Below are 27861 nucleotides of genomic sequence, written 5' to 3' on the forward strand. Positions count from 1 at the left end.
TGGTGCTGACACACACACAGGCCCTTTTATTAATATAGATTCAAGAATTGTTCCTCCAAATTAAGGGCCTGTACCCATTACACTTTTACATGAATGTAATTGGTCTTTATGCCATTGGAAGGAAGGATTATACAGATAGAAAATATATATGGGGTAACTCTGCCCAATCTGGTGTAGATTCAATTTGGAAAGAATCAAAAAGATAAGACTACCCTCGTGTAAATTATGCTGATGTAGGTGTTGTGTATCTGCAAATTATAGTGAGGTAGCCATGTGTTCCACACAAACAGACTATTACCAGGTCCCCCAATACCTAGTGGTGAGATGCAGTTCTAGAGGCATATAGGAGACTACTTTAGGATACGCTGCTTTTTGCATACTTGAGATCCTAAGAAAATTTGCTTCAGCATACAAAAATTATATTAAAAAAAAAAAATCACACCTGTATATATGTACCATGTACCCAGGCCCTAAGATACACTTGAGAGAATTTAGAAAAAAACCTAACATTTGTAACATTCTTAAACATTGAAAAAGTCTAGCATTTTTGACAATAGAAAATACTATTTTTCCACTAGAATGATTTATCGCTATTTTCACCATATAACGAGAATTAAAAACTATGGGTAGCAACTTCAACCACAAATAAAAGCAAATGAAATTGGAACTATATTCTAGTTTGCAAGCCAATGACTTAACATTTCCTAACCCGCTGAACTTTTCTGCTCTGCTATTATAGTATATCAAATATCAAACATTTTAGTGTTTAACTTTCTAATAAAGTTGTAGTACGCCCTTTGCTTACAGCTTTTTAAGAATTAATGCAATTTTATATTGCCATTTTTGTAACACACATACCTAATCATTAGATAGGACTTAGTTCATCCTTTTTTCTGGCAGGTACAATTTACACCCATTGTTCAAATGGTGAGATACACTGGCAACTTGAACCAATGTAGGTAATTCACTGACCCCACAATTAGGCTTCCAAAGTGAAAGTGCAAAATTGCACAGACAAAAATGAAAATATGATGCTATAATCCTTGAAGATGAGAATAATCACATACCTGAGTCTCCAATTGAGGCCCATGTCTTTCTCCAGGCACCCCGGTGTATGTCAGATGTTATGCGACTGGTATTTTTCAACAGACTGGTCAGAAGACAAGTAGAAAAATGCACAATTGGATTTTTGTAACTCAAAAATGACATTTTTCCATGTAATGAGAATAAGAACTTAAATGGAGTTTCTTTTGGGTTAAGAATGAGCATAAGACATTTTGTTTCATAGATGGTAGAAGGCACCTGAGCAGATCATCAAGTCTGACCCCCTGCCATAGGCAAGAAAAAATGCTGGGGTCAAATAACCCCAGCTATATCTAGCCTCCTTTTGAAGACCCCCAGGATAGGAGAGAGCACCACTTCCCTTGGAAGTTGGTTCCAGATCCTACCCACCCTGACTGTGAAGTAGTGCCTCCTGATATCTAGCCTGAATCTACTCTCCATCAATTTATGGCCATTATTCCTCGTTACTCCCAGTAGTGCTCAGGGGACTCTCCCATTGCCTGCTGGTCCCCTTGGTCAGTTTGTAAATGGCCACCAGATCCCCTCTCAACCTTCTCTTGTGGAGGCTGAAAAGGTTCAGGTCCTGTAGCCTCCCCTCGTAGGGCCTGCCTTGCTGCCTCCCAATCATGCGAGTGGCCCTCCTCTGGACCCTCTTCATGCTGTCCACATCCCTCCTGAAGTGCGGCACCCAAAACTGGATGCAGTACTCCAACTGCAGCCTGACCAAAGTTGCATAGAGGGGGAGGATCATCTCCTTGGACCTGCTTGAGGTGCATCTGTGGATGCATGACAAGGTGTGGTTGGCCTTTCCAGCCGCGTCCCCACACTGCCAGCCTATGTTCATTTTGGCATCAATAATGACTCCAAGATCCTTTTCTGCCTCTGCACTGATGAGAAGGGAGTTCCCCAGCCTGTAGGTATGCTGCTGGTTCTTCCTCCCCAGGTGCAATACCTTGCACTTGTCAGTACTGAGTTTGCAGACATTAAAACTCTCCCCAAAAAAGTTGCTTTACTGGAAGGAGCAGGGCATTACGTTGACCTGACTCTGCAGCATCTGTATAGATTGGGTGCTTCAGTGGGGCTTTTTGGTGCTTTTAGCTAAAGCTGATTCAATCAGCTATTAGATAAAAGCACCAAAAAAGCCCCATTAAAGTGCCTGATCTATACAGACATTGGGGGAGCTAGGTCAAACTAATGCACTGCCTCTGCTGGGTATGTGCTAGGCTCGGTGTTGGAGTGCACCGAGTTTAAAGTAGAGTGCTGTTTTGGGGGGTACGTTTAATGTCTGCCAAGCAACATTTGACTAATATATTTTCTCTTTTCAGAAGCTTAAGAGCACCTAAAAACTGCGGCTTAAAATATATATATTTTTAACTATTTGAAAACTGTAGTATAAATTACTAAAACTGGTTATTCATTCATTCTTAAGTTTAAGGACAGTTTGATTACATTATTTCCTACTATATATTAAACGCTGATGGGAAAGACATTTCAGTGATCTACAACCTTGCTCTTTTAGTTTCACTGTGTAAGAAGACATCTCCTAAAATTGTTCCAGATGTCACAGATAATCCTCCTTTTTTCTGAAGTCTTTCAAGCATGTGCTGAATCATTGCAGTCTTTCCAATGCCAGAGTCTCCTGAAAAAAAAAAAAAAAAAATAGACAGGGTATTTAAAAATTTCAGCTGAAATTTTCAAAAATCCCCACAGCACAAATGTGTGACAACAATTGTATATATAATCTGTACATTGTTCATCCCACTGCACATGGAATCATGTTATGTCAGATTAGGTCCCTGATTCAATTATCCCAATGTATACAAATTGAAATTTGATGATTAATGGAAACTGTTGGGAATGTAGGTGTAGCAAATAGATACTACCAGGAATATGGTAGAAAATATCAATGATGTTACTTGCAAAATATGACTTCTTCCACTATTGCTCCATTTAGTTTTCCATTCCAGACCCTGATCTGGACTTAATACCTTAAAATAGGGGTGCCAGATCTGTACTGCGGGCCTCCCTGGGGCACACGGCAGCAGTGTCAGGGACAGGGACTGGGGAGGATGATGGTAGGGATGGTGGCAGTAGGGCAAATGATGGTAGCCTAAGTGGCTTCAGGGAAAGCAGGACCGCGTCCATAGAGTCCTTGCTTGTCTTCCTGTTGACAACAGCCAAGTCCACTAGGACCCAGGGGCCTCAGATTCTGCAGCAGGTCACGACCCTCTAACCAGGCCCCACAACTTCTGGTAGCCTGTTGGTAGCCTAGTGGGCAGGATGAAGCAACTCCACAGGCTGGATCCAGCCCACGGGCCATGTATTTGACACCCTTGCCTTAAAAAAAAAAATTTACAAAATGCTGACAAAAGCAGCATGTCATGAATACTGAGGACTGTGAAGTGCAAGGGGACATGTGTTCATGCCAATGTTCATGAAATGTGTTCACCCAACCTAAATCTATTATTGATTTTACTCAACTAATAAATTAATAACTAAGAGCCAAAAACTACATAAAATATGAAACTTTAAAATTATTTTATTCATGACAAAAGAATTTGGGAAAAGATATCCCAGTTCTGTATATTTAGTACAAGTCAGTTTAGGGCTCATTTCTCCAGTTTTATTGGCAGTCAATTGCTCATCCACTATTTTGCTAAATGCTTTATTAACAGCTTGCTGTGAGGTTGGTAAGGACAGCTAACCTACAATGAAAGCTACTTTATGGAAATAGTTACACAAATACTAACGGAACATTCCGGGCACATCTACATGTGCTATGAATGCATCTGAATAAACTCTGGCACAGTTTGTGCTGGAGCTTATTGCTCCCAGGACCACAGCACATTGAGCTGGAGTGGTGCAGCCTTGGCTGGCAGAGGGTCTGGGGCGGGGGGTCAGCCTGCTAACCTGGAGCTGCTCTGACTCAGCAAAACATACTGCAAAGGGGCTGGCTGGGGCATGAAAAGCACACTGTTTATAGAAGTGTTTGAGGGCACATAACTACTCCACCATAGGATAGTACTTGTGTCAAGCATAGGGTGACCACTAATCTCTAATTGGGTGGGACAGTCCCAGAATGGGATCGTCAAGTCCCAGTCCCAGGCTGCATGACTCCAGGACAGCATTTGTCCCCAGTTTGCAACATCATGCAGGGATCCGGGTCTCCCTTTGCATTGGTCCAGCCTGCAAGGGGCTGCAGGGAGTGGGACACAAGGGGCACCATGTGCACCCACACACAGGCATGACCAGGAAAGAGCTGGGCAGCCTGGAGAGCAGCTCCCTGTGTGCGGGCCGGGAGCGGTCCGAGGTTCTCGGGGGTGCGCGGCGGGCTGTGGCCAGCAGCCCTGGCACACGGGTTGGGGAACGCAGGCCGGCGGGCTAGAATTAGGCACGGATGCTTAGCGGTTGATTAAAGATTATTTTACTTACACCGAAGATGGTCGAGGTGCAGGCAGGAAAACTTGCTTGAGTTGCGGTTACAGACAGAAAAGAAGAGAGGCGGACAAGAGTTCCTTCCACGCGAACCCCTAGCCCAATCCGGTTGAAGGCTCTAAACACGCGAGCCCATCGTGTCAACCGAAGAAAACAACTTGGAGAAAAGAGCTCTGGATACACTCACATGAAGTTTGCTAGGCTCTGTGGAACTTGCGCGCAGGGAAGGGGTTCATCGAGGGATCGTTCGGCGACGGGGAGAGGCCAGAGGTTGATCAGACCCCTATAGCCTTCTTGAGATACACGCTGGGTCCAATAGGCTCCGCAGCGCTTAGAGATCTTCACGAGACGTGAAGTTCTCCTCCTCCAGATGGTTGTGGAGTCCTCCAACTTGGGCGGAAACCGCTCAAGCCTCTTATACGGCTAGCAAGCCAATCGCTAGCCGCCACGTGGGAATAATTTAGAACTGGCCAATAGTGGGACACAAATTTGCACGCAGGTGGCGGGAACTCCTTTGCACCGTGCATTTCTCTTTGCAACTAAGAAATGCACCCTGCAAAGAAAGCTCCGAGTGGCGGGAAATAATTTAGCAGTACCGAAGCACACACAAACAAAATCACACCCTTGGGTTGTGACACCCTGCAGGTAAGTCTATGGCAGGCAGAGGGAGTGTGGGAGGGCAGATCGAGGCCCCCACAGTGAGGGAGAGTAGGAGCTGGAGGCACTGTCCAGCCAGGGTAGTGCATGGGACTCTGGGTCTGGGGCGAGGAACAGAACAGCCATGGGCCACTCATTCACAAGGAACAGGGGAGGGTAGCTTTCTGACACTGCATGCACTCCCTGGAGGTATAGGGGGCCATGTGCCTCCCAGATTTGTGTGAAGCAAAGGTGGATACAGGCTGCCCTCTACAGGCCTGCACTGGCCGCGTGCCCCCTGCCCACCCGGCAGCCACTGGGGCAGTAGTGGCATGCAGCTCTGCTGTCCACTGCTGCCAGGCAGGCAGCAGGGTAGGAAGCCCCAAGCCTGAACCAGTCAGCCTGCCCCCACCCTGTTCGGCTCTGGTCTGGCCATGCCACTGTGTGTGTGTGTGTGTGTTGGGGGGGCACGTGTCTTGCCTTTCAATTTGGAAAATGTGGTCATCCTAGGTTGGGCAGTACTATCCTATGGTGGAGTCCATTAGTTTATTCCAGCCTAATAGTGTTGCACGTGTAGATGGTGATGCTTTACTACAGAACTAATTAGGCAACTCTGCAGTAAAGCACATATGTAGATGCACACTGTGCATAGTAAATTACAACTTAGCATACATATGAGTGATCCTGGCTGACTCATTATAGATTCATAGATGTTAGGGTCGGAAGGGACCTCAATAGATCATCGAGTCCGACCCCCTGCATAAGCAGGAAAGAGTGCTGGGTCTAGATGATCCCAGCTAGATGCTCATCTAACCTCCTCTTGAAGACCCCCAGAGTAGGGGAGAGCACCACCTCCCTTGGGAGCCCGTTCCAGACCCTGGCCACTCGAACTGTGAAGAAGTTCTTCCTAATGTCCAATCTAAATCTGCTCTCTGCTAGCTTGTGGCCATTATTTCTTGTAACCCCCGGGGGCACCTTGGTGAATAAATACTCACCAATTCCCTTCTGTGCCCCCGTGATGAACTTATAGGCAACCACAAGGTCGCCTCTCAACCTTCTCTTGCGGAGGCTGAAAAGATCCAGTTTCTCTAGTCTCTCCTCGTAGAGCTTGGTCTGCAGGCCCTTAACCATATGAGTGGCTCTTCTCTGGACTCTCTCCAGGTTATCCGCATCCCTCTTGAATTGTGGCGCCCAGAATTGCACGCAGTACTCCAACTGCGGTCTGACCAGCACCCGATAGAGGGGAAGTATCACCTCCTTGGACCTATTCGTCATGCATCTGCTGATGCACGATCAAGTGCCATTGGCTTTTTTGATGGCTTCGTCACACTGCCGACTCATGTTCATCTTGGAGTCCACTAGGACTCCAAGATCCCTTTCCACTTCCGTGCTACCCAGCAGGTCATTCCCTAGGCTGTAGGTGTGCTGGACATTCTTCCTCCCTAGGTGCAGCACTTTGCATTTCTCCTTGTTGAACTGCATTCTGTTGTTTTCTGCCCACTTGTCCAACTTGTCCAGGTCTGCTTGCAGCTGTTCCCTGCCCTCCGGCGTGTCTACATCTCCCCATAGCTTTGTGTCATCTGCAAACTTGGACAGAGTACATCTCACTCCCTCGTCCAAGTCACTGATGAAGACATTAAAGAGTATCGGTCCAAGGACCGAGCCCTGCGGGACCCCACTGCCCACACCCTTCCAGGTCAAAACCGACCCATACACCACGACTCTCTGGGTGCGACCCTCCAGCCAATTCGCCACCCACCAGACTGTGTAGTCATCCAAGTCACAGCCTCTTAACTTGTTCACCAGTATGGGGTGGGATACTGTATTGAAGGCCTTCCTGAAGTCTAAGTATACGACATCCACCCCTCCTCCTGTGTCCAGGCGTTTCGTAACCTGGTCATAAAAAAAACTAGATTGGTCAGGCACGATCTGCCTGCCACGAACCCGTGCTGGTTTCCCCTCAGCATAGTTTGTCCTGCCTGGCTCTCACAAATGTGAGCCTTGATAATTTTTTCAAAGACTTTGCCAAGGATGGAGGTGAGACTGACTGGCCTATAGTTGCCCGGGTCCTCCTTCCTCCCCTTTTTGAAAATGGGGACCACGTTGGCCCTTTTCCAGTCCTCCGGGACTTGGCCCATGCACCACGAGCTTTCAAATATTCCCGCCAGTGGCTCTGCAATGATGTCGGCCAGTGCCTTCAGCACCCTCGGATGGAGTTCATCCGGGCCTGCCGACTTAAAGGCATCCAGTTCTTCCAAATGACTCTGCACCATTTCAGGGTCTACGCATGGAAGTCTGGCGCCTTGCTGCTGCCTCTCTACAACCCCAGTGAGAGACTTGTTGTGCCCCTCACTTAGAAACACTGAGGCAAAGAACTCATTGAGGAGTTCAGCCTTGTCCCCCCTGTCCGTCACCAATTGTTTCTGCCCATTTAGCAGGGGTCCTATTCCTCCCTGGGCCTTCCTTTTACTCCCTATATATCTAAAAAACAATTTCTTGTTGTCTTTTACTTGGGTTGCCATCCTCAGCTCCATGGTAGCTTTGGCCCGTCTAACTGCCTCCCTACAAGCACGAGCAGAGGAGGTATATTCATCTTTGGTGATCTCTCTCTGTTTCCACTTTTTATATGCTCCCCTTTTGTCCCTTAGGCTGCTCTGGATTTCACATCAGTACTTTATTGGGCATATATAATTTATTGGTATATACTTAGCTTTTCCCACGTGGAGAGAAGCATGTAATAGTAATATACAAAACTTATACATCAAATAACGCTATGTTAAAAACAGAATCAACTAACAGGGATTTTCCTATGTCTATATCTGAATTCTATACATGCATTATATACTTACATTACACACATTCTGCTCACATGATGACTATTTCATAAGACATTAGGGCTGGAAGGGACCTTGGAAGATCATTGAGTCCAGCCCCCTGTCCCAGGGGCAGGAAGTCAGTTGGGGTCACAGAATCCCAGCAAGATAAATGTCCAATTGACTCTTAAAGGAGTCCAGAGTAGGTGCTTGCACCACCTCTGGTGGTAGTCTGTTCCAGGCCTTAGGGGCTCAGACAGTAAAGAAGTTCTTCCTTATGTTCAGCCTGAAATGGTCTTGGAGGAGTTTGTGACCATTTAAACTTGTCATCCCATGGAGTGCTCTGGTGAACAGGTATTCCCCCAGATCCTGATGTACACCCCTTATATACTTATAGGCAGCCACCAGGTTCCCCCCGAGCCTGCGCTTTTCCAGGCTGAAGAGTCCCATAGCTCTCAGCCTCTCATCATAATGCCTGCTTTCCTGCCCTCTGATCATGCATGTGGCTCTCCTCTGGACTCTCACAAGCTTCTCCACATCCTTTTTAAATTGTGGAGCCCAGAACTGGATGCAGTACTTCAGCTGTGGCCTCACCAAGGCCAAGTACAGCGGGAGGATGACATCCTGGGATTTGCTAGAGAAGCATCTATGGATGCAAGCCAGAGCTTTGCTTGCTTTGCCGGCTGCAGCATCACATTTGTGGCTTATATTCATTTTGTGGTCAATCATGACCCCTAAGTCCTTTTTGGGGTAGCACTGCTAAACCTATAAGCATGCTGCGGGCTTTTCTTCCCAAGGTGGAGTACTTTGCATTTTTCAGTGTTGAAGGCAATCAGGTTTTTGTCTGCCCATTTTCTGAGCCTGTCCAGGCTGGCCTGGACCACCATTCTGTCCTCGGGTGTGGACGCTTTACCCCAAAGTTTGGTGTCATCTGCGAACTTGGCCAGTCCACTTGGCAATGTCCACAACATTAATGAAGATGTTGAAAAGAATAGGCCCAAGGACAGAACCTTGGGGGACCCCACTGGCCACAGTGCATCACGATCGACTTCCATCAACTACCACTCTGGGTCCGACCTCGGAGCCAGTTCCCCAGCCAGAAGACTGATGTAGCCGAGGCCACAGTTGGCCAGTTTTTCTATAAAATGATCATAGGATACCAGAAGGAAAGCCTTTAAAAAAAATCAAAAAAAATCAAGATATATGATGTCAATCTCTTCTCCCTTGTTCAGGTGATATGTCACCTGGTCGTAGGAGATGAGATTGGTCAGGCAAGACCTACCCGCAACAAACATGTGCTGGCTATCCCTCAGGATGTTGCCTTCAGCCAGCTTGTCAAGAATGGTGTCTGATAATTTTTTCCAAGATCTTCCCCAGGATAGAGGTCAGGCTGATTGGCCTGTAGTTCCCTGGATCTACTTTCCTCCCTTTCTTGAAGATAGGCACCACATTGGCCTTCTTTCAATCTTTGGGCACTTTGTCTGAGCGCCACGAGTTCTTGAAGGTCTGTGCCAGTGGCAGAGCTATGACGCTTGCCAGCTCCTTAAGTACTCTGGGGTGCAAGCTGTCTGGGCCAGCTGACTTGAAGGTGTCCAGCCTCTCAAGGTGTTCCTTCACATGGTCAACATTGATGAAAGGTAATAATTCTCCCTCACCCTGGCCGTCCCGTACCGTATTGAGAAGGGTCATCCCTTGGGGCTGGTGAAAAACCGATGCAAAATACCCATTAAGCTGGTTGCCTTTTTCCTGGGTGTCGGTTGTCAGTTGACCCATATGGTTTAGCAGGGGTCCAATGTTACCTTTGCTTTTCCTCCAGCTCCCCACATATATCAAGGACAATAAAAAGTCCTTTAGATGTGTAGCCAGTTGGAATTCAGTCGCAGCCTTGGCTTTCCTGGTTTGCTCCCTACAAATCTGGACCAGTACAGGGTACTCCTTTTTTGGGGTGGATCCAGTCTTCCATCCTTTATAGGTCTTTCTTTTTAGATGCAGGAGGTCCACTAATTCCCTGCAGAGCCAAGGGGGTTGCTGTGCCCTGCCTTTCCTCTGAGATGGAATAGATATTGCTTGAGCTTCCAGGATTGCTCCCTTGAGAAGCAACCACTCTTCCCAAATTCCCCTCCTCTTTGGGTCGTGGTCCCTTAGGGCCTCACCAACAAGCCTCCTGAGCTTGTCAAAAAGTCAGCTTTCCTGAAGTCGAGGACTTCTGCTTTGCTAACTAACTTGCCAGCTTTACGGAGGATGGTGAAGGTGATCAGCTCATGGTCGCCATCTCCCAGCTTCCCTTCGATCATTAGGTCGCTGATTAAGTCATCCTCCGTTGCCAGTACCTGGTCAAACTATACTTGAGTTTATGACTTTGTTGTTTTTTTTAATAGCACATATCAATAAAAATAACTGCAAAAATAATAAAAACCTGACCACACAGGCCTTATTTTAGAATTATATGGAATTAAACACTATTGATAGACTACAAGATTTCCTGGGTATTTAAAAATTGAGTTTTTGTTACCTGTGATAAGTACTGGATGTTTATTCATTAAAAGAAGGCTTGTTAGAAAAGAATAGCAAATTGTGTCCATATTTGGAATAAATTTAAGAATCTCGGTTTGACTTCCTTGGCTCTTCATTTCATCACTCCTAAATGTTGGAGGATCTGAAGTGGCTGTAGTAGCTATATAACGAAAGCAAATAGACACAAACACAACTATTACTTTTTGATACTTTGGGACTTTGACACTTTGGGACTTTTTACAAGATTAACAAAATTAGGTTGCATTCTGCCCAGGCTGCCCCCATATTGAAAAAAACCCACTCTTTCCTATGCTTCCTTCTCAATGTAATAATGCAATGCTTACACATCGCCCTATTATTGCATGAATTTAAACTAGGGTCTACTGTTCTGCAGGGCACCTTTGCTGCTGTCACCAGCTCCCTGCTGATTCCCAGGTCATAAACCCTACAGCTGCATGTCCTCTAAGGGAGGGAGCTGAGTTGTTTAGGAACTGGCAATTCCTATTCTGGGTTAGGTGAGGAAAAGCAGAATCATAATTTAATAAGATATGTGCCCTGGATGCAAACCCCAATAGCCCCATCAGAGACACTGATGTGGCAGAACATGTCAGCAGCTGGGAAGTTAGTGCCCTTTAAAGCGGCTTCTGTCTCCCAGTGCTGCTTAAACCCATCACCACCAGGACTTGGCAACAATTAATTCAGTGGTACCTAGCTGCCCCGAGCGCTGTCCCAACCTCCACGTACCACTCTGAGTGCTGCTCCAAACCTTAACCCCACCATTCCAGCCACCAACCCAAGTGTTGCTAGCACCCTCTTTTAATCAGTGCCTGAGGCTCATGTCCTGGTCACCCACTCCTAGTTACACCATTGTGGAGAAGAATAAAAACAGAGGGACTGCTATTGGTTTGCACAAACTGGGCACATCTATATGTGCAATTGATGTGCACAAATAAACACTGGAGCTTACTGGACTGGAGTTTTTTGCTCTTGCATGCACCATTTGAATGTGTACCCAGGAGCAAAAAACTCCAGAGCAATTAGCTCCCAAGTTTATTCGTGCACAGCACATGGAGCCTGGTGAGAGTAATCTGGGCTGTCAGGGGACCCAAGAGGTCAGCCTTCCAGCCCAGGGCTGCTTCGACAGGGCTCCATGTGCAGTTGGGGGGGGGGGGGGGCTGGCTGAGGCACAAGGGTGCTGCTCGTGCCTCAGCTAGCTGCTCCACCACACGTGGAGTCTTGTTGGCTCCATGTGCTGTGAAGCAGCTGGCTGGGACATGGGGGTGCTTCAGCCAGCCCGTCCACAGCACATAGAGCCCTGCAGACCTGGGGCTTCACATGCTGCAGAGCAGCTGGCTGGGGCACAAGGGTGCTTCAGGTCAGGGGCTGCCAGCTTGGTAGCCCTGTGCTTAAGCATCCTCATGCCCCAGCCAGCCCTGTCACCTTATACATGTGCATTTAAGCACAGTAATTTACTGTGCTGTTGGATAGTACTTGCGTCTGACATGACTATCCGATAATGCAGTAAATTAGTCTACTCCAGCCTAATTACCATGCACGTGTAGATGGTGATTCTTTGCTGTGCAGTAAATTAATCTATTGCACAGTAAAGCACACGTATAGACACGCCCACTGGGAGGGAGAAAGAAGCAGCATAGCTCCAAGACAGCTCTGGTTCCTCTTGCTCTTCTTGTGAGAAAGTTTGAGAGGAAAATTTAGCCTGTTTCCTTTTAATGATCTGCTCGACTAGTTAATTATTGTTTCACTATCAATCTTCTTAGAAGAAAAAACCCACCTTACTATGAATAGCAGTACATATAATCCAAAACAATATCAGAATTGGCAAGTTATTTCTTTATGGTGGGGCAGAAGGATCTTAAGACTCGGGAAAGTAGAAGTGAGGGAAGATTCAGAAATAGAGCTTTGAAAATATTTTTGGTTTTCCTGCAGAAATGAAAAGTTGGCTAAAATTTGTTTAAAATTGTACAAAACCTTTTGTTTGAACCAAAACATTTAATAGCCATTTTGTTTTCCTTCTTCAACAGCAATTAACTTTTCAAATTTAGTTTTAAAATTAAAAATAAAAATTATTAGTTTTAATTTTTTTCACTTTTTCCCTGCTAAAATTATCTGTCACACATGACATGAATGTGCAAATAGTGTTAGTTAACCAGTGTAAAGCTATTTATGTGAATAAAATCATCAACCAAAGAAAACATATCACCCAGCTCTACTCAAACTCTTTGTTATATTTTATAAAGTATTCAGATACCTAAACAATAAGTTCAGCCTACATAATTCATATCCAACACCAGGTCTTACTACACATCTTTAAAGTGCCTAGACATGTTTAGTTATTCTAAAATATAATATTTTTAATTAGATGGCTATGCAATACATAACATATTTTGACACTTAGTCTCTGCAGAATGTCTACTAAAGTAAGTTATAAAATTATATTAATCAAGAACTTTATAAACAGAAGTGGAATTGTTTTGAAATCCCAGTAGTCACTGACATTTAGCAAATTTCATTTAATTATGTTAGTATAACCTATCCATCTGTTAATATGCACTTCAAAAAGAAAATAAAAGAAAAAAATCAGAGGAACTGATGTTTCCTTTTTCTAAAAAGGTTATATTGATAGGATAATAAATATATCTGTTTTTAAACAAAATTATCCAAAAAATTAAATTCAGACATTTTAAAATATTTTTTTCTTTATGAATAAATCCCTTTGAACTCAGTGGATCTATCCACGTGCAAAAGTTACTGGAACAGATTTAATTTCTCTGTTTCACTGCTCTTCCTCAGTATCCTGGTCTTGGAGGTCTTGATCCTTTCTTGAAATTTATGAAGTGACGTAAACCTAGTTATAGATATGGGCAACAGTATGAGTCCTTCTATCAGAATGTATTCCTATTCAGAATGGCTGAGAAAAATTCTATGAGGGGTATTTGTTTCCCGACTTGTAATGTCTATTCATAGGAATAGTCTCATGCATCTGTGCTCATATGACCACAAAAGTAACAAATACATGGATGACATCTCTCACACATTTGACCAATGAACTGGGCCTCATTTATGCACTTTTACCTCACAGGACCTCTCTCCTCCCCAACTCTTGGTCACATGGAGGAAGCCCTCTGCCCCCCAGCTGCTGCGAGCTGCCTCTGGCTCAGTCTCGCTCTCTACTCAGCTGCAGCAGGGCTTGGGGCACAAAGTCCAGCACACAGTGGCCTCATCCCATGCACAGATTGCAGGGGGCATCTGCCAGGGTGCGTGCAGTGGCAGGAGGCCCCCCCCCTCCGTCTACCTGGGTGAGCCTTCTGGGCTCTGACCCTCCCCCAACCTGGCCTGGCTGGTGCCCAACTCACCCAGGGGCAGGGGGCACGGAGGGGGGTTGTCCCACTTCCACAGCCCAGCCCCAGTGGCAGGGGGCGTGGCTCAGCCCAGCCACATGCGTCCCTCTGCTCCCAATTGCAGAGCCTCTGATAGTTGATTTCAGTCAGAGATTGACTGTCAGAGGCTCCCCAATCAACCAGTTGATTATGATCGACCAGTTGGTGACCACTGCTTTATGGAGACTGAGGTGATAAAAATCACTCTTTTGCATGAATGCTTTTGCATCCTCCATGGATGCAGCTTTTCAAGCCAGTTCCAAAGGCATCATATTCTACAAAATGATCAATGCATATCTATGTTACTACAGAAAATTCAGAGGATTTGAGCCAAATCCTGTAGAGCAGGGAAGCATATAAGTAGTCTTATTGGCTGTAGTATGATTCTTCCCATTCCTAACTGCTTTGCCTCCTAACTGCTTCATTTTCTAACATAGACTCATAGAAGTAGGGTCGGAAGGGACCTTGCAGATCTTCAGGTCTGACCCCCTGCCTGGGCAGGAAGAAAACTGGGCTCAAATGACCCCAGTCAGGTAGGCATCAAGCCACTTCTTAAAGACGCCCAGGGTAGGAGCCAGCACCACTTCCCTTGGAAGTTGGTTCCAGATCCTAGCCGCCCTAACTGTGAAGTAGTTCTTATGGATGTCTAATCTAAACCTACTCTCCAACAACTTGTGGCTGTTATTCCTTGTTATCCCGGGGGGCGCTAGGGGAAACAAGGTCTCCCCCAAACCCTTCTGGTCCCCCCTAGTGAGTTTATAGATGGTCACCAGGTCCCCCCTCAGCCTCCTTGTGTGAAGGCTGAACAGGTTCAGGTCTTGTAACCTCTTGTTGTAGGGTCTGCCCTGCAGTCCCCGGATCATGCGGGTGGCCCTCCTCTGGGCCCTCTCAATGTTGTCCATATCCCTCTTGAAGTGGGGTGCCCAGAACTAGAGACAGTACTCCAGCTGCGGCCTGACCAGTGTCACGTAGAGGGGGAGGATCACCTCCTTGGACCTACTTGAGATGCACCTGTGGATGCACGATAGGGTCTGGTTAGCCCTGCCGACCATGACCTCGCATTGTTGGCCCATGTTCATCTTGGAGTCAATGATGACTCCAAGATCCCTTTCTGCCTCTGTGCTCTCCAGAAGGGAGTTTCCCATCTTATAAGTGTGCTGCTGGTTACTACTGCCCAAGTGCAGCACCCTGCACTTGTCAGTATTGAAACGCATCCTGTTTCTGTTAGCCCACCCCTGCAACCTATCCAGGTCTTTCTGCAGTCTCTCCCTCCCTGCTAATGTGCCCACCTCTCCCCATATTTAATCCATGTAATTTAGATTAAATGTTTTCAGAGGACTGAAAGAGCACAAAATCAGCTGGCAAGTATTCATACATTTTTCCTCACAATATTATGAATTAAGGCAAAATGAAAGTAGGACTCACTGGGTGAATCTACATGTGCAAATAATGTGGGATCAGTTTACTTTAGAGTAAACTGTCTCGGGTACGCATCTACATATGCAGGGATGCAGGAGCAGATTTGCTGCTCCTAGCAGCACACTGCTCCCACTCCCTGCAGCCCTGCACTGGGCCCAGAACCAGATTAACACATAAGCAAACTAGGCACTTGCCTAGGGCCGTCAGTGAAAAAGGGGCCCTGTTGTGCTTATTTTGTATAATTATTGAGTGGAAAAAAATAATATAAATATATAGTATTAAGTAGGGGCCCATGAGTTTGCTTGCCTAGGCCCCACTAAAGGGTTAATTTAGCCCTGACTGGGCCCCTGCACCAGGGGCTAGCAGACAGCATGGAGACAGCTGTCCTCTAGCGGGGTCTGGGAGATTGCTCTCTATCCCTGGGAGCTGCCTGTGGCCGAGGCGGGCTCTGCCACCAGAGTGGGCTCCACCACTATAGCTCAGGAAGGAACAACGTCACCCTGCTCAGGCAGCAGGGAGCTCCCAGTTCCCACTCTACAATCATGGGGCCTGAGCTGGGACATTCTTATCTCTCAGCCCAAACTCTGTGGTCACAATCAGGAAGTGAGGCTGGGAGCTCCCTGCTGCCAGGGCAGAGGGACAGTGTCCCTGTCTGGCCTCCAGTGGCAGAGCCTGCCCTGGCATCAGGCAGCTCCTGGGGGCAGGGAGCAATCACCCACCCCTGCTGCCTGGCTGACCAGGAGCACGTTTGCTCCCAGTCAGCTGTCTGCATGTGCCTTACTGTACACTAAGGCAATTGAGAGTCAATTTGCTACTTGAATTTACAGGCAGCAAATGTACTCATGATTAGAGCAAATTACTATGCAGTAGGGATCTGCACGTGTAGACGGTGATGCTTACTGTGCAGTAATTAGCTCTAATCTTGAGTAAAGCATCACACGTAGACACACCCACTGTTTATGAAAAGGGAGAAGTTATTTCTCACTATATTTATTAAAACAAGCATTTTTCATAGCCTTATGTCCATCATCACTCTATTCTGATTACCTCCTGTACTCAAAAGTTTTTAAGTTACATGCCAAAGACACTAGCTTCAGCAGAAATTATATTGAATTTGCACAAGGAAAGAACCCATCAAAACAAAAAATGGCTCTGCCAAGCAGCTGACAAAGAAAATGTGGCAGAAATTGTTTTAAGAAAGTTAAAATATCTATATACTCATTTGTGACTAGAATACACAAAATTAATATTTACTAAAGTACACTGTGCAAAATTAGGTTTAAAAACACTTCAAAGCCTATTGCTGACTGCTGGAAAGAAGAAAAATCACTCTTTTATTTATATATTTATAATTATATAAAATTGTTATTTTTGAAGGTATTTGTTAGATACAGTTCCACTCCTCTTTGTCTACATGTTTCTGTGACTTGTGTGCCCAGAGTTATTCTATAAAAGTGTATTTCTCTTTCAGTGAACGGAAGGTTATAAGCAGCATATAACTAATCTCCAACTACTAGTTCTTTTTGACTTAGTCCTGAATGGATCAGAAAAAAAATTGCAGATAAACACCAATAGTATACTGGTAAATTAAGAATAGGTACATTAATTAGACACTGATTCTGCTCATGTGTTAATTTAAAAAACAAAGCACTATAGGGGAGTGCATATATATATAGCCCCCTAGCTGTAGTGCTACCAAGTTGCCTCAAAAGCACACTATTCAGCCAGGGAGCCTGTCAGAGAGGCAGTGGCAACAGAGTGGATATCTCTTTATGTTAGGGGTAGGCAACCCCTGGCATGCATGCCAAGAGTGTGGCACATGAAGACATTTTGTTTGGCATGGGTGCCTTGGGGCAGACAGGGCTGTGGGGAAGAATTTCCAGGGGTCTAATCCTTGTTGTGGCAGAGATTGGAAGCTTGGGTTCCTTTTAATGTAATAATAAATATACCAATTAATATATTCATGCACATAGGAGAGAGAGGGAGAGAGAGAGAGAGAGAGAGGGAGCTTGTCTGCTTAATACACTTTCAGGGATCATTTCTATAGTTTATTCTCTAACAATGAAAAATCAAAGGAAGAAATATATCTGTTGAAAAAGCAAATGAAAGAATAATTTGCCCAGACCACTGGAGAGTATGACTCCAAACCAAAATACCATTCTCTGTTGACATTTCAGTTTTATAATCATAAAATACAGATACCATTGACAGAAACAGAAGAATTCTTTGGCTCATGGATATGAACATACACACAAATATAAATAGGCCCCCGGCAGATTTTCATAGATTTCATAGACATTAGGGCTGGAAGGGACCTCAGAAGATCATCGAGTCCAGCCCCCCACCCGAAGGGCAGGAAGTCAGCTGGGGTCATAGGATCCTAGCAAGATAAGCATCCATTTTACTCTTGAAGGTGTGCAATGTAGGTGCTTGAACCACGTCCGATGGCAGGCTGTTCCAGACCTTGGGGGCTCGGACAGTAAAAAAATTCTTCCTTATGTCCAGCCTGAAACGGTCTTGCAGTAGTTTATAACCATTCGACTTCGTCATCCCTTGGGGCGCTCTGGTGAACAAACGTTCCCCCAGATACTGGTGGCCACCCCTGATAAACTTATAGGTGACCATCAGATCACCCCTGAGCCTGCGCTTTTCCAGGCTAAAGAGCCCCATCGCTCTCAGCCTGTCCTTGTAAGGTCTGTTTTCCTGACCTCTGATCATGTGCGTGGCTCTCCTCTGGACTCGCTCAAGCTTCTCCACATCCTTTCTGAATGGTGGAGCCCAAAGCTGGACACAGTACTCCAGCTGCGGCCTCACCAAGGCCGAGTACAATGGGAGAATGACATCCCGGGATTTGCTTGAGAAGCATCTATGGATGCAAGCCAGCGTTTTGGTTGCTTTACTAGCCACACCATCGCATTGCAGGCTCATGCTCATCTTGTGGTCAGTGATGACCCCCAAGCCTCTTTCTTCCATAGTGCTAGCCAGTGTAGCACTGCCGAGCCTATAAGGATGCTGCAGGTTTTTCCTGCCAAGGTTGAGAACCTTGCATTTTTCCAGTATTAAACACCATTAGATTCTCATCGGCCCATTTGCTGAGCCTGTCCAGGTTAACTGGATTGCCCCCGCCTTCTGATGTGGATGCTTTGCCCCAAAGTTTGGTGTCATCAGTGAACTTGGCCAGTCCGCCTCTGACTCCAATGTCCACATCATTAATGAAGATGTTGAACAATATGGGTCCAAGGACAGAGCCTTGGGGGACCCCACTGGTCACAGGGCACCATGATGATTGACTTCCATCAATTACTACCCTCTGGGTCTGACCACAGAGCCAATTTCTTAGCCAGCGGATAATGGTGGACCCAAGGCCACAATTGGCCAGTTTCGCCAAGAGGTGACCATGGGATACCAGATTGAAGGCTTTTTTGAAGTCAAGATATATGACATCAATCTCTTCTCCCTTATCCAGGCGATAGGTCACCTGGTCGTAGAAGGAAATGAGATTGATCAAGCAAGACCTACCCGCAACAAACCCGTGCTGGCTATCCCTCAGGATGTCAGCATCGGCCAGTCCATTAAGGATGGTCTCTTTAATAAACTTTTCTAAGATCTTCCCCGAGATAGGTCAGGCTGATGGGCCTATAGTTTGCCAGATCCACTTTCCTCCATTTCTTGAAGACAGGCACCACAATGGCCTTCTTCCAGTCTTTGGGCACTACACCAGAGCACCAGGAATTTTCAAAGATCCGTGCCAGAGGCTGGGCTATGATGCTTGCCAGCTTCTTGAGTACCCTGGGGTGTAGATTGTCAGGGCTAGCTGACTTAAAGGTATCCAGCCTCTCAAGGTGTTGCTTCACAGGGTCAGCATTGATGGAGAGCAGAGGATCACCCTCACCTGGACCTCCCTGTCCCATAGCGGGCATGGGCATCCCATGGGACTGATGGAAGACCGACGCAAAGTACCCATTTAATAGGTTGGCTTTTTCCTGGGTGTCAGTTGTCAGTTGTCCCATCTGGTTCAGCAGGAGTCCAATGTTGCCCTTGCTTTTCCTCTGGCTCCCCACATATCTGAAAAAGGACTTTTTATTGTCCTTGATGCTCAAAGCTAGCTAGAGTTCAGTTGCAGACTTGGCTTTCCTGGTTCAGTCCCTGCAGGACTGGACCAGTGCAGAATATTCCTCCCTGGAGGTGAATCCCATTCTCCATCCTTTGTAGGCCTTTCTTTTTAGCCTCAGGAGGTCTGCTAGATCCCTGGAGAGCCGGGGGACTGCTGTGCCCTCTTGTTGCCTTTCCTCCGAGATGGAATAGAATTAGTTTGTGCATTGAGGATTGCTCCCTTGAGGAACAACCACCCTTCCTGAACTCCCCTCCCCCTGGGGTCATGGCCCCTTACAACCTCACTGATGAGCCTCCTGAGTTTGTCAAAGTCGGCTTTCCTGAAGTCAAGGACTTCCGTGTTGCTGACTGACTTGCCAGCTTTACGGCGGATGGTGAAGGTGATCAGCTCATGATTGCTGTCACCCAGCTTCCCATCAATCACTAGGTCATCAATTAGGTCATCCCCAGTAGCCAGTAGCAGGTCGTGCAGTGCTTTACCTCTTGTTGGCCTGTAGACTTCTTGAGTCAGGTAGAGGTCATCCACGCAGGATAGGAAGCTTTGCAACCACTTGGATTTTGCCGAGTGATCTTCCCACAAGACGTCTGGGTAACTGAAGTCACCCAGTGACAACCATGGTCCTGGAGCATGCGGCCTCAGACAGTTCCTGGGCAAACTCCTGGTCAAGTTCTTGGTCTGTAGTAGACTCCCACTGTTGTGTCCCCTGTGCCGTGTTCCCCACAGATTTTAACCCAGAGGGTCTCCAGTCATCCACCCTGGTCACCAACATCAGCTTGTAGGGACGTGTAGATTTCCTTAACAGAGAGCTACACCCCCGCCCCTTTTATCTACTCAATCTCTCCTGTACAGGGTATAGCCATCTATACCCGTGGTCCAGTCATGGGTAGAGTCCCACCAGGTCTCCGTTATCCCTCCGATGTCATAATTCCTCCGAATTATTATGAATTCCTCCTGCTCATTCCCCAAGCTCCTGGCATTTGTGTACAGGAAGGCAAGTGTCCCCTTGGGGGCTTTTGCCTTGCCCACAGATTGTACCAGGGCTGGGGCAGGGGTGGGCTCCCTTAAGTGCCTTGGTCTGCTGGCTTTGCAGGGGTTGCTCAGCAGGCCAGCAGTGGCGGTAGTCCCCCTGTCCCCCGGTGGGCTTAGTTTAAAGACTGGCAGAGCAGGTCAGCCAGTCTGGCTACACAGGGACCATAGAAGATGAAGATTAAACAGACTAACCCAATTAGAGGAAAGGGTCATTTGGTATGCTAGCTGGTATGTTCTGAGGGGAAAAAAAAAATGAACTGAATTTGTAAGAGGAGTAATTATTGGAATATTTTATTTGATATAAAACAGAATTTTGTTTTTGATTTTTGAAGGATTATTCTTATTCCAAGTCATTGTTTGAGTTCTTATGAACAAATTTTAAAATAACATTATTTGTTTATTAGAGTTTGAACACTAATAGAACTCTAATACTTCATACTCTTCAGAAACACTGTTACAATTTCAATTCAGGTGCAATATAGCACATTCATTTTTAATTACTATTGTATTCTTGTTCTCTCTCCCCCCCAAAGCTTTAGCATTCATGACAGAAAATGTCCTGGAAATGTCATCTTAACTCTCTGAGTATGCATGATCTTTACAATAATCACCACATCCCTAATCTTTTCTGCTGTTAACATCCATTGTGCCTGATATTTTGACTCTGGAAATCTATTTTAATTATTTTTAAACATTTGGCACGGAGGAATTCCAGATTTTGAAATTAAAGCTTGAGTGGAAAGTATGCCCTGTGCATAATGTTATGTCACAGATCCTATCAAAGATCTGTAAGGTTTGTAATAACGCTAAAACTTTGAGTTTGGCTATTAAGCACACAGCATCTCACTTATTTCTAGTAACTGAAATAATTTCAGCTCCGAGTTAAATGACCCCACTTTTTCCAGTTACAGAAAATGCATCTATAATTATGTATTTCACAAAATGTAGGTCATTTAGATGTCCATCACACTGAACAGAACAGCAAACTGGTATCTTCTAAGTCGGGGTACTCAAGTGCAGGACAGGGCTCCACAGGAGTCTTAAAATTTGGCAGTGGGGGAGCAGTGGCAGCATTAATTGACACTTCACAGCTGACAAATTTCTAGACCCATGAGAAACCTTGCAGTAGATAGCATGGCCTGTGTACTAGACTGGGTATGTGAGTCTGAAATGTACACGGCCTGATGTAGGTGCACAGGGCCTGATCCAGACAGTGCGAGGCCAGATCCTGGCATGCGTGGCCCAATCCTGTGCACTGAATCCACACAAGATCTGGCTTGTGGACCAGCCCTGTGACACTTATCTGGCTCACTGGATTGGAAGGCTGAGCAGCATGCTAAGTAGCTTAAGGAGCAAAGGAAGAACAAATCTATCCCCTAAAATATTTGCATCTGCATAATTAGATGTTAGTACCCGAAACTTCACCAATTATTTGAAGTAGAAATGAAAAACACTATTACTTCAGGCAGTACAGGATTTGTCTATTCTAGAAGAAATGCCACAAATTATTGAAAGCAAAGCAGGTTGCAAAGTCAATAAGTAGGAGGCAATACAGTGAAAACAATGGGAAAATTGAGAAGGAGAAATATTTCTAATGATATTACTCATCTAAGGATAATGTAATAGAAAGGACTCAGTGTTAGAGTCTGACATTTTACTCTGCAGCAATTAAAATTAAGGGTATGGGAAGTTTAATTAGCACATTTACTTAAATCCAAGACAAGGTGGGCAGACACCAGGGGGACAGGCAGCAGGGAAGACAAGTGGAGGGAGGGGTAGGTGCTAAGAGGCACAGGCCCTGTGGGAGACAGGCACTGGGGGGTGGGTGAGAGGCTGGCAGCAGGGGGGACAAGGGGCAGGGGCATCAGGCATCAAGGGACACAGGCTCTGAGGGCAGGCAGCAGGGGGGTAACGGTCAGGGATCAGGCCACTTGACTTCCCCTACCACCTGCCCCCCACCATGTACCCCTGCTGCTGTGTTTCTCACTGCAGTAGTGTTAGGGGAACAAATTTAAGACAACCCTGCAACAGATCCTGTACATGGAAAATTACAACAAAGTTATAAATTTACTACATACAGAATCTAATTCTGGGGGGTTGTAACAGAGGACCCAAACCCTGTTACTTGGAGACAACGGAGGGGGAGGAAAACCCAATCAGCGCATCCAGAGCATGTGCCTAAGCAGTCTACGTGAAGGCGGGAGACCAGGCAGATGGCATCAAAAGAGAAAGACTGTGAAAGATATTTGGGATGAGATGGAGGTTTGAAGCAGCTGGTCAAGGCAAAGGGAATTTGCACCAGGGAGATGAGGGCTCCTGTCACTTTAAGGGAACTCAGTGGAAGGAGCACAGGCTGACCCTTAATTAAGGGAGTAAAACCCTTGGGCATGGCTGGGAGAGGGTAGCGGGACTCCCAGGCATATAAGTCCAGTCCCTGAGCCAGAGCAAGCAGTCAGGCCCCACAGGCTGCAGGGAGGGGAGCTCCCACAGGGAAGCTGACTATGGGAAGCAATGCCTAGGGAAACCCAAGCTACCCACAAGAGTGAGAGCGGGCCTAGCCTAGCCCTGGGAATTATAGTTTGTGGGAAGCAAACTTTGTGAAAGCAGCTCGTGCATATTTCAGTTGTACTGGTATACGGTTGTTTATGTTTGTTGAATAACCGGAGGACTGTGTGTGGCAGTAGGGATGGAGGAGCAATGAGTGGGTCACGCTATGAGACTTTTGAACATTGTGGTCTGAACTCCAAGCCAAGCAGGCCAGAGTGAGCCCATGGAGTACAAAAAGGGGACTAAAAAGAGCACAGCCCTCACCAGCTTCTAAGGGCACCCTTGCCTCTTCATCAACAACATCAAAGATGTGGCAGGTGAGACATGAAAGGAAGACCCTGAGAGGTGGGAACAAAATTGATCAGGACTTAGGCAGCCATCAAGGGGGCACCATAGCAGCCCTAGGGCGTATCCTGTTACAGGGGGCATCTTAAATGTGAAGTCTTGGATTCGGGTAAATATGGTAAACAAAAGTACTTAGGGTCTGCTAAATTTTACCAAATTATGTTCCATTAAAATAATTACATTGCAAAAAACCTGGTGGAAAACACCACTTATTTCTGCACATCACGAAAAGCAAACTTTCTGGTAAAAGTTATTTCCAAGCATAGCATAAATAGAAGTAAATTAAAACAAAGACACTACAATATGTGATTTGTACATTCCAGATTTTCAAACCCTATGTGGTAATTTAGTGTTATGATTTCCAATGTACTGGCTATTTTAAAGTACAAAAAGTAAAAAAACACCAAAATTAGGTACGATTCAGGAAACTAGTAATGGGAAATGGACAAATCTTTTACCTTGACATTACTTATCAAAATGCCACCCAACTTTGTGGCATGTCACATGATATTACCGTCTGATAGCTGTTCAGCAGCCTATGTGAAATAAAATAATTTCTGTCTAGTAACTAGTTCATAGTATTAGACAGCCTCATCCCAACAACTGTTACTGCAATAGAAAGTTTGTTGGTTATTGTGGCAAAGTGGGGCTCCCCGCCTAGCCACAGTACTAGGTTCCCCACTTCCCTTTAGGCACACCTCCCATGCCTTGTTCTTATTAATTAGGATGTTAATTGAGCGGGAGGCTGCCCATTATTGCCTCCTGATATTTGGGGGTGTCCGAGGCTCCGTACCTCCCATACATCGTGGCCCAAGCCTCACAGGTGGCATCCAGCTGTTAGTCACATCAGCCCCACAATGGGCTCCAGAATCCTCCTATCAGGATCCCCCTTTGATCCCTCTGCTCAGGTGGCCTACTCCACCACCATTTGGGCTGCCAAGCTCCCTGTAGCCCATCTCCCCTCTCAGGCGTGGTCCCTCCAGGACCTTCGGTCACACAGGCCCTGGCCTCACCTCCAAGGCCAGACAGGACCCCAGGCCCTCAGCTCTGGGTGCCCCTCGTGGTGGGCCCCTGGCCCTTTTGAACTTCCTGGTCCTGGCCCCAACATTGGCCAGTCGAGGGGGTACTCTACTTCTGGCCTGTCTCACTAGCCCCACATTCTCTCTCAGGTCCACCTTCCTCGATGTGGGAGCTGGGGTACCTCACACCATGACTGGTGCTACTTAAGATCTTACTTTTGACCCACACTTGGCCTCCCAGCAGTGGAGGACTTACCAGGGTCAGGACTCACCCTTCTTTCTCTTGGGCTGAACCCCCTTTACTCGGCCTCTGGCCCAAACTTCAGCCTCAGGCATCTGAAGACCTACCTGGGCCTACTCCCCTCACTTGGGGCTCCACACCACCCCCTCACCTGGGGTTACTCATCTCTGCCCCCTTCACTGGGGGCCACAGGGCTTTCCTCCCCAGCAGGCTCAGGTGGTCACAGCCAGGCCTGACCCCCACTCTCCTTCCTCAGGGTCTTGCACCCCACAGGGCTCAGGTGGCCGCAGCCAGGCCTGGCCCCAACTGCCTCTGGTGTCATGCAACCCACCCAAAGATGAGGGCTAGTGTTAAGGTGCCCCTACCCACCTTTCACCAGGGCAATAACTGGCCTGACATTTCCTGGGGGCTCCCACACCACTGACAGCCCCACCAGGCCACCCACTCCCAGCAGGGCATAGTTTTAGGTCATGCCCAAGACCAGGAGCCTCCTAACCATCCCCTACAGCTCCTCCCTTACCTCCAGGATGATACACAAAGCCCTACAGCTAGGCTATGTTACTGCCTGCTCAGCTAGTAGCTAACTGAGCTCTTTATATAGGCAGCCAGAGATCTAAAATGGCTGCCCTAATCGAGCACCTGCTGGCTGCTTAGCTTTGGTCTTAAAGTGGCAGGCACCAACAGTGCCCTGTCACACACCTTCCCTCTTTAAATGCAACCTAGGGGGTTTCCCCTGCTGCTTCTCCAAAGCAGGCTCCCATTGGAGCCTGTGGGAGCCCTTAAGTGGCGAGCACCCTCAAAGGTGCTCTGCCACACACTATTCCCCCTCTGAATGAACTCGGAGGGGGGGGGGTGTTCCCTAGGCTGCCTTCCCTGCTGGGCTCTGCCCCAGCCTATTGCAGCCTCTGCCACATGGTGAGCACCCCAAAGGTGCTCTGCCACAGTTATTTCAGCAAGGACATTAAACAGAGGCTGTACTCTCTGCTTTTTAGGTCAGCCCGTGTCCACCTCTTACACCTAATATAGGGCACTTGGTGCCCAAAAGCTTGTCCAACTGGCTATACAGCTGGCCCAATAAAGGATATCACAAAATATTCTTGCTTCTCAGAGATATAAAGACATATCTGATGAAAGAACCTACCCTCTTACCCATGCATGTGATCTCTTTAATAAATCTGAAGCAAAATACAAGGCCAACGTAGGAAAAGATTTATACTAGAAGTTATCTATATTGTATTTGTTTTAAAGATGGAGAACTCCATTCTACTGTGGTGCAACTTCTTCACTTCTGTAAGTGAAGAAATGTAAATGGAAAAAAAAAATCCTCCCATTAATTATAAGCCAGCTAAATGTCTATCAAAAGGATTTTAATTAATGAATCTTACCTTGCTGAATTAAGAACTGAGTGGTAGGAACTAAGTCTGTCCATGGTGCAAAATCACCTGTTTGTAAATCCACAAAATAAGCAAAGATAACCCTGTCTCCTGATGGAAACTGAACACCTGTAAAGTTAGCAACAGAGATACACTTAGGCAGCAAGACAAGACACTTAAGCAGCAAGACATCCTCAGCTAGTGCATATTAGAATTTGAAGTTAATAAATCTATGACAACTTATACTAGCTGAAGATCTGAGTCAGAGAAGCAGAAATTTCACACTGTTCTTATATGCTCAGTGACATAAAGCCACATAGCTAAACAAAATTAACAACTCTGGAACTTCAGAGTTTTTGCTACTTTTTGAACAGATTTTTTTTTTCCAGCAATCACCTGATGTGGAAATTATGGCTCGTGTACCCCTACAGGTTTACCTATTCCAATTAGAGCATTAATAATGAATGTGACCATGTTCAATTGGAAGTGGTTCTGTGACTGAGTTTTAAAATGGAGGACACTTATACAAGTGCAATCAGGCCCCTGAAAGCACTCTACAGCTGTGCCATGACATATGCACAGCTGCAGAGTGCTTTTACAATGGCCAATTGTGCAAAAAAAAATTAATCCTCCCCAAATAAGATATTAGATGAAGGCACTCTGCTTTAGAGTGCCTTAGGGAACCTGTGTTCCCTAGAGTTAGTTTTTTGAGCATTGGGGCTGTCAGCAGGGTGGTCCTTTTGAGACAGTCCCATTGGGGCTGTCCTTACCTTCAGGGCTGTCAGCAGGGGGAGGGGAGGGCAGAAGAGGAGGGAGGGAGGGAGCAGTACCAAGCTGCTGGCTGGGGTTTTCTGTCTGTCTGGAGTGGGGGGAGGGGTGGAATGGAGCCCTCCTAGCTACCCTGGCTGGGGTACTGGGGGTAGCTGGGCTGGGCTTACAAGGTGGGGGGGATCCCTTCTACACCCCCCCTCCAGCTCTGGCCGCACAAAGCAGAGAGGGGGCAAGGAGCAGCATGAGCTGCCAGCTTGTGTGGCCTGAGCTGGAGATGGGTGGAGGATGGAATGGAGCTCCTTTGCCTTGCAGGTCCAGCCCAGCTCCCCTCAGTACCCCAACCAGGGTAGCTCAGGGGGAGGAGCTGTGAAGCTGGGGGGGGTCCATTCCACCCCCCTCTCCCCCCAGCTCCAGCCAGGTAGCAAACCCCAGGTTGCAGCTCCAGTGGAGGGGGCAGGGCTGGTGAGAGGAGTGGTTCAGCAGTCTTCTTGGATGCTTTTGGGGCGCCCTTGCCTGCTTGCCAGGGCTAGTGATGGCAGGATCCAGCCCCTGTATCCCAAACCAGCAGGTGAATGTCTGTTGGATTGGGGGCCAGGAGGAGGGACTCTAACTCATGGCACTTTGTAGAAAGTGTCATAAGTTAGAGCATGGTCAAGGTATGTCTGTCAGCATCCAGAGATAATTATTAATCAACTTTTCTTCTGTTATCTTTAGGTAGTATACAGTTTAAAAAATGTTCAAAACCAGATTTAAATATGTGGATTTAAAAAATACATATGAGCACATAGTACTGAATTTTCTCGTACATGACTCTAAATATAACATGCTCCCAGTTTCTGAAAAGATAGCATGAAGGAAAAAAAGATCTTACTTTGGGTAATAATCTGAATAGCAGCAGATAGGAAGCTGAAACTGCTCCTAAGCATGCTGTCAACCCCATGTGCTGGATGGGACTGACAAACTGATCCCAGGAGACAGTCTAATCTGGTGTGCAGGGCCATGTCATGCAGCCAGGGGCACTCCCTACAGGTCCAGAAAATTTGGCAGCAAAGGAGTCATAGCAGCATTAATACATGTGACTCCTAGTGTGCGTCTACTTGAGATGCTTTTCTGTGCAGTAGAGCAGTTTACTGTACAGTAAGCAT

General features: G+C 46.5%; 1 protein-coding gene across 1 annotated transcript in view; it reads right to left on the reverse strand.

Moving 5' to 3' along the window:
• Window positions 1-27861, reverse strand: part of DNAH14 (dynein axonemal heavy chain 14) — a 277358-nt gene that overhangs the window by 126691 nt on the left and 122806 nt on the right. The window contains exons 29-32 of the mRNA XM_019483009.2: window positions 25958-26074; window positions 10459-10620; window positions 2569-2701; window positions 1068-1150 (exon numbers count right to left, since the gene is read on the reverse strand). Of these exons, the coding sequence (XP_019338554.2) occupies window positions 1068-1150; window positions 2569-2701; window positions 10459-10620; window positions 25958-26074 (495 nt within the window). The remainder of the gene's footprint in view (window positions 1-1067; window positions 1151-2568; window positions 2702-10458; window positions 10621-25957; window positions 26075-27861) is intronic.

The sequence above is a fragment of the Alligator mississippiensis genome, chromosome 1 (assembly GCF_030867095.1).
Source record: "Alligator mississippiensis isolate rAllMis1 chromosome 1, rAllMis1, whole genome shotgun sequence".
NCBI lineage: Eukaryota > Metazoa > Chordata > Crocodylia > Alligatoridae > Alligator > Alligator mississippiensis.